Source organism: Engraulis encrasicolus, chromosome 14, assembly GCF_034702125.1.
Source record: "Engraulis encrasicolus isolate BLACKSEA-1 chromosome 14, IST_EnEncr_1.0, whole genome shotgun sequence".
NCBI classification, from domain to species: Eukaryota; Metazoa; Chordata; class Actinopteri; order Clupeiformes; family Engraulidae; genus Engraulis; species Engraulis encrasicolus.
In genome coordinates this window covers 35944020-35950019 of record NC_085870.1, presented here as the reverse complement: position 1 = coordinate 35950019, position 6000 = coordinate 35944020, and the positions used below count along the sequence as shown (strand labels likewise).

Below are 6000 nucleotides of genomic sequence, written 5' to 3'. Positions count from 1 at the left end.
CTGTAGGTGTAAAGATGCAAAACTGAAGTCCTCAATGCTCAGGTACTTTTCCACTATCAAGCCAATGGTTAATAATATATATTATCCTCCATCGTGTAGTGTGTGCTATTTGCTGAGAACCCTCAAAAGCAAAGCAGAAAACAGAATTGTGATGTAGATAAGCCTGCATTCTGTGGCCAACAATTGTGTTGTCTGGAGTGATTTCATGGCACTGACTGACGGTGATCATGCAGATTCATGGAGCCTGGGTACCATCTGGAGTTTTTTGTGTGAATCTGCATTCACTATGAACAATAGGGCCACAGTCAGCATCAGTGTGTAACACTCCCACCTCCCCCTTCATGAAGTCTTCAGCATTGATTGTCGTGCCATTGTTGGCTATTTTCTTTTACAGGCCTACAGCCCCCTAATGTTTGTTTCTGTGAGTAAGTATACACAAGCGTAACTATTTGAGATTGTGGACTTCTGTGTTTTATTTGATCTGTTATGCCATGTAAGAAGAGTATTTTAATAAGAGGCACCAAGTGGTGATGACAAGTGGGGACAATGTAAGTCTCAGATGCTGAGACAGCTAGATCATCAGTAGGCCTACCAGTTCCTCAGAAGTATTCATCAGTGACAGTGATGAGAAAATATGGCTTTGCAAACAATAAGCAAGGAGGTCAGCCATTCATATGGACTCGCTATTGTTGAAACAAAAAGACTATACTCTGTGATACTATCCTTAATATTCCCTGCACAATATATTATCCACTTTAACATAGACACTAAGCTCCTTAACATCCAGGCGGCTATGATAAAATTCACCGTTTAAAAAGGCAAGAAATGTAGATATTACGCACATAATTACGCATCAGTACCCGAATCCATCATAACGTTAAACCGGTTCTGTGGACGTTCCTGAAGGCACGCTTGGCTGGTACCCAGCCTTCTCCGTCCTCCGTGATTATTCATGTCACCCCAGTAAGCACGGCCCCTCTATGCGACAGTATAAATACTAGTGCGCCACAGTGTTGAAGGTTAGTTACTACATCGACTCTTAACTGTCGAGTAAAGTAACCTATATTCCATCCGGAAAAGACGGTTTCCGTTCTCTGAACTTTTTTATATTAATACTCCACTCTCCTCTCAGAAATATGGTAAGTGATCTTGGCATATTTAATATATATGGGCGGGTTTTTATTTTAAAAAGGATAATTCGATTTGAATGGAATACCCTGACCTTCCATTGCGCTGCGATCAGTGAAATACCGGTCATTTTGATAGCAAATTAGATAAAACATTAGATAGGCCTATGCACAAATATGGTACTCTTTCTGAAATAGGATGACGAAACGTACACTAGGCTATATGTCCGTCGCATGTCTGTGAATTTGTGAATCGGGAATGCTATTCAGGCCATTTCAGTGGGCACAGGTGCAGATTAAATAGCAAATGACACCCCCTTCCCCCCTCATTTCTGTATAGTGAATAACACGGGTACATGACCCTATGCTTATTTGCATTAAATGTTAGTTGCAATGGTCATCTAACGGTAGGTACACTGTCTTGCCAATGTCATTACTGTTCCTTTTCAGTGACGCATGGCGGATTTAAGGTAGTAAGGCATCTCTGAGTAGCCAAGCCATAGGCCTAATTGCAATTAGCCTGCACCATAATCTTGGTAGCCTATCATATTAGGTCAAATTAATGCAAATCTTGTAAAGTGGACAGACCTCACAGTCGTTGAGAGAATAAAATGTCCAATTTAATGATATCCTCGCGGATCATCCCAAAATGGCACAATTTAAATTCATTGAGATTTTTTTTAATCACTGCGAGATAGCACTGCATTGAATCTAGACCACTTGACAAAGAAGACACTGTTGCTCATACCGAACGATTACAGCACAAGGCACCGCCAATTCTCATGCAAATGGCAGTACCCCAGATAACTGACGCATCCACCTGTGACGCGACCAAAGTTAGATGAGCTACATCGATGTCGCTCAGATGCTTGTAATTGTAATTTGACCATGAGAAGTGGCATTTTGTTGAAGTACAGTGACACGTTAATGTGCAAGGAGGATTTAGATTAGCCCATCCTTTGTCGCCATTGAAGCAAAGCCTGCTTATCGACAACCCAATGCTCTTACAACGTGACCTATTTAAAAGAATGGGGATAATATGTCCGTATGTTTTGTCAATGACCTATCATTTCAAAAGAACAGCAACCAATAAAGCATTTTGCGCAGAAATGCGCGTTCACTGATTGAAGCACCGGCGGGAACCGATGGCGCCGGCGGGCAACAGTGTGTTCAAATGGGGGATGGGTGTAGCCGCCGATTAGCCCACTACACCTTTTTGTCTGGTGGTGCCCCCTAAGCAGATGGTAGTCTGGTTATTAAGTCTTTGAAGTAATTGCTAATTCCTCAGGTAGCCTACTAGTACTAGAACCGCCATTTACAGCTTCCCATGTAGAGCGTGCGCTCTGGTTCATGACAGTGTTATCAGCTTGTATGTGCGTATTCCATTTAGTTTATGCTGCCAACATCTTTGCGGGTGAAAATAAACGTTAAAATAATAACTTAATTAAACATTTGCGGGTAGATTGTGTGCTAGACTCGTGTTTTATTTGAACGCCCATGAATGAAAAAAGGCTTATTCAGCTCGCGCTCAGTGTAACTGCCCCCTTCAGAAAACCTCAAATCGTTTCCTAAACGAACCGGTTGCCTAGGAACAGGCATAGCTTTGCTGGCAGCATATGTGTGCTGCAAATCCCTTGGTAACAGCAGGGTGGAGCTCGCAGTGGGGGAGGGAGGAAAGGAAGGGGGAGATGGTGGCATGATTTGTCTTGGCCTTCCCCTTTGCTGCACTGCCCAAACTGCAAACACTGCTGATAGTGTCTGTCAGTGGCAAGTTGGAAGTTCAATTATCAGCTATCTGCCTATCTTTCAAGTTAGCTCTGCGCACACAAATAGTAGATGAGTATATAGCTGGGGGAAAAGACTCAGTTCTTTAAGTGGCCATAGATTTTGAATTATTAATACAAAGGCGGTGTAGACCTGTCTTTTTTTGTCCAAGTGGGGCCTAGAGTTGGGCTGTGGGAATTTTGCATGGCCTGATTTGGAGAGACATTGAATGGATGCCCTTTTTGGCACACATGCACCAATAAACAACAACAAAGAATGTGTACTAAGTATCCCTATTGTTTTTCTCTTTCTATAGCGTGAGTGTATCTCCATCCACGTGGGCCAGGCTGGCGTGCAGATTGGCAATGCCTGCTGGGAGCTGTACTGTCTGGAGCATGGCATCCAGCCGGACGGGCAGATGCCCAGCGACAAGACCATCGGAGGAGGAGACGACTCCTTCAACACCTTCTTCAGCGAGACTGGAGCTGGCAAGCACGTCCCCAGGGCTGTGTTTGTGGACCTGGAGCCCACAGTCATCGGTAAGCTGGGAAGCCAGTGACTGACATTATTGCTTTATCACGTTTTGTTTAATGTGTAAATGAGGAGCTGACAGATCTGTCTTGGTTTAGATGAGGTGCGCACTGGAACCTACCGCCAGCTGTTCCACCCTGAGCAGCTGATCACTGGAAAGGAGGATGCTGCCAACAACTACGCCCGTGGGCATTACACTATTGGCAAGGAGATCATCGACCTGGTTCTGGACAGGATCCGCAAACTGGTAAGGAGCCAAAGTGTAAAGTTGTTGTCATTTAAGGACAGAACATCAACTTTGTCACTATATTGTTTTCTGACCTGCAAGATTCTATACCAATTTTGCTTAATGCTCATTTCCTCATTATAGGCTGACCAGTGCACTGGGCTTCAGGGATTCCTGGTCTTCCACAGCTTCGGAGGTGGCACCGGCTCTGGTTTCACCTCCCTGCTGATGGAGCGCCTCTCTGTCGACTACGGCAAGAAGTCCAAGCTGGAGTTCTCCATCTACCCAGCTCCCCAGGTGTCCACTGCAGTGGTGGAGCCCTACAACTCCATCCTGACCACCCACACCACCCTGGAGCACTCAGACTGTGCCTTCATGGTGGACAATGAGGCCATCTATGATATCTGCCGTAGGAACCTCGATATTGAGCGTCCTACCTACACCAACCTTAACAGGTTGATTAGCCAAATTGTGTCCTCTATTACCGCCTCACTGCGTTTCGATGGTGCTCTGAATGTTGATCTGACTGAGTTCCAGACCAACTTGGTGCCCTACCCTCGTATCCACTTCCCCCTGGCCACATATGCCCCAGTGATCTCCGCTGAGAAGGCATACCACGAGCAGCTCTCAGTGGCTGAGATCACCAATGCTTGCTTTGAGCCAGCCAATCAGATGGTCAAATGTGACCCCCGTCACGGCAAGTACATGGCCTGCTGCCTGCTGTACCGTGGTGACGTGGTGCCCAAAGATGTCAATGCTGCCATCGCCACCATCAAGACCAAGCGCACCATCCAGTTTGTGGACTGGTGCCCCACTGGTTTCAAGGTGGGCATTAACTACCAGCCCCCTACCGTAGTACCTGGTGGCGACCTGGCCAAGGTGCAGAGGGCCGTGTGCATGCTGAGCAACACCACTGCTATCGCAGAGGCCTGGGCCAGGCTTGACCACAAGTTTGACCTGATGTACGCCAAGCGCGCCTTTGTGCACTGGTACGTAGGTGAGGGTATGGAGGAGGGAGAGTTCTCCGAGGCCAGAGAGGACATGGCCGCCCTGGAGAAGGATTACGAGGAGGTCGGTGTCGACTCCATCGAGGGCGAGGGTGAGGAGGAAGGAGAGGAGTATTAACATGAATTAAAGTCAATCTTAAAGCATATCACTGGTCAGAATGAACATTAACTGTTTTTTCTTAGACTAGGAAAAACACAAGTACTGTCACGCTTCATAGGGATGTACATGTTGTCTGTCTGGTACTGAAAACTGGTCATTGATGTGCTGTGATTGTGTTCAGGGAACGTGATGACTGTCTTTCTTTGGTTTGTTTTTTCTTTTAAGCTTTCCACAATTTACACGTTGTTTGTCCCTTTCTGACGACAGAGATATGCAATAAATTATTGACCTAAAATAATCTGTGCTTTCGTCATTCTTTCAAGCGTTTAAATAATCAAATCTGGAGTGGTGCCGATTTTGGTATAAGCAGTTCAGCCAAAGCCCATTGGGTGGCAGTATTAAACCAATTGTCTGCACAGTTCTCAGAAGGCAGGTGATGGAGGATGGTCATGACTCATGATAGGGCAGTGGTTCACAACCGTTATTAAAAAAAAAATCCAAACGCTCCCTAGGACTCGACATAAGCCTTCCAACGCTTAGTGTTGAAAAAATAAAGACCCACGAAATGCCCCCATTTGCAACTGACTGCCATCCTCTCAGCTGTCTCCATTCAATGCCACCCAAGGGCTCCTTAAAAGTGCACATTTTGTAATTGCAGTGCACTTACCTATCCCTACCCCTGACATTAAAGCTGCACTGTGTAAGATGGTGGCCAGAGTAGGTATTGCAACTATGCTGTTCATTGAAATTGTGCCATCTATTGCCAAATTTGACCTTTTGATGAATATTTGCTGAGTAATAAACTAATATTTACTAGTATGACCAAAAGACAGTAAGTTTTGCAAATAAAATGTCTATTTCTGGAAATTCAAAATGGCAGACAATGGAGAAGATCCCCCGCCTTTTCATGCCATCCCAGTGATAATGAATGCTTAGAATTTGATGGTAAGTGTTCATGAAAAATGTAACATTTGTGAATGGGTAGTATTAATTCTGGAAATGATCAGCAAAAAACATTACACAATGCACGTTTAATGCCCCCTGTGTGGCTGTAGAGCCCCCGTTGCGGTGTGACTGGACTAAATGTTTAGGAACATTTACACTTGTATATGAACTTCTGACACATGGCCACTGTGGACCATTTTAAGAAACACTTGCTCATCTTAACTGCACCTAACTACAGTCTTGAAGTCATAAAATTAACTCAATATGGTAGGAAGATTTTTCTCCATTACCAATCTGGTT

General features: G+C 44.9%; 1 protein-coding gene across 1 annotated transcript; it reads left to right on the top strand.

Moving 5' to 3' along the window:
* The first annotated feature begins 1039 nt into the window (after positions 1-1039).
* LOC134462514 (tubulin alpha-1B chain) lies at positions 1040-5044 on the top strand. Its single transcript, XM_063215584.1, has 4 exons — positions 1040-1139; positions 3208-3430; positions 3521-3669; positions 3793-5044. Exons 1-4 carry the CDS (start codon positions 1137-1139, stop codon positions 4771-4773), a joined length of 1356 nt encoding a protein of 451 aa, XP_063071654.1. The 5' UTR covers positions 1040-1136; the 3' UTR covers positions 4774-5044.
* The last annotated feature ends 956 nt before the right edge of the window (positions 5045-6000 follow it).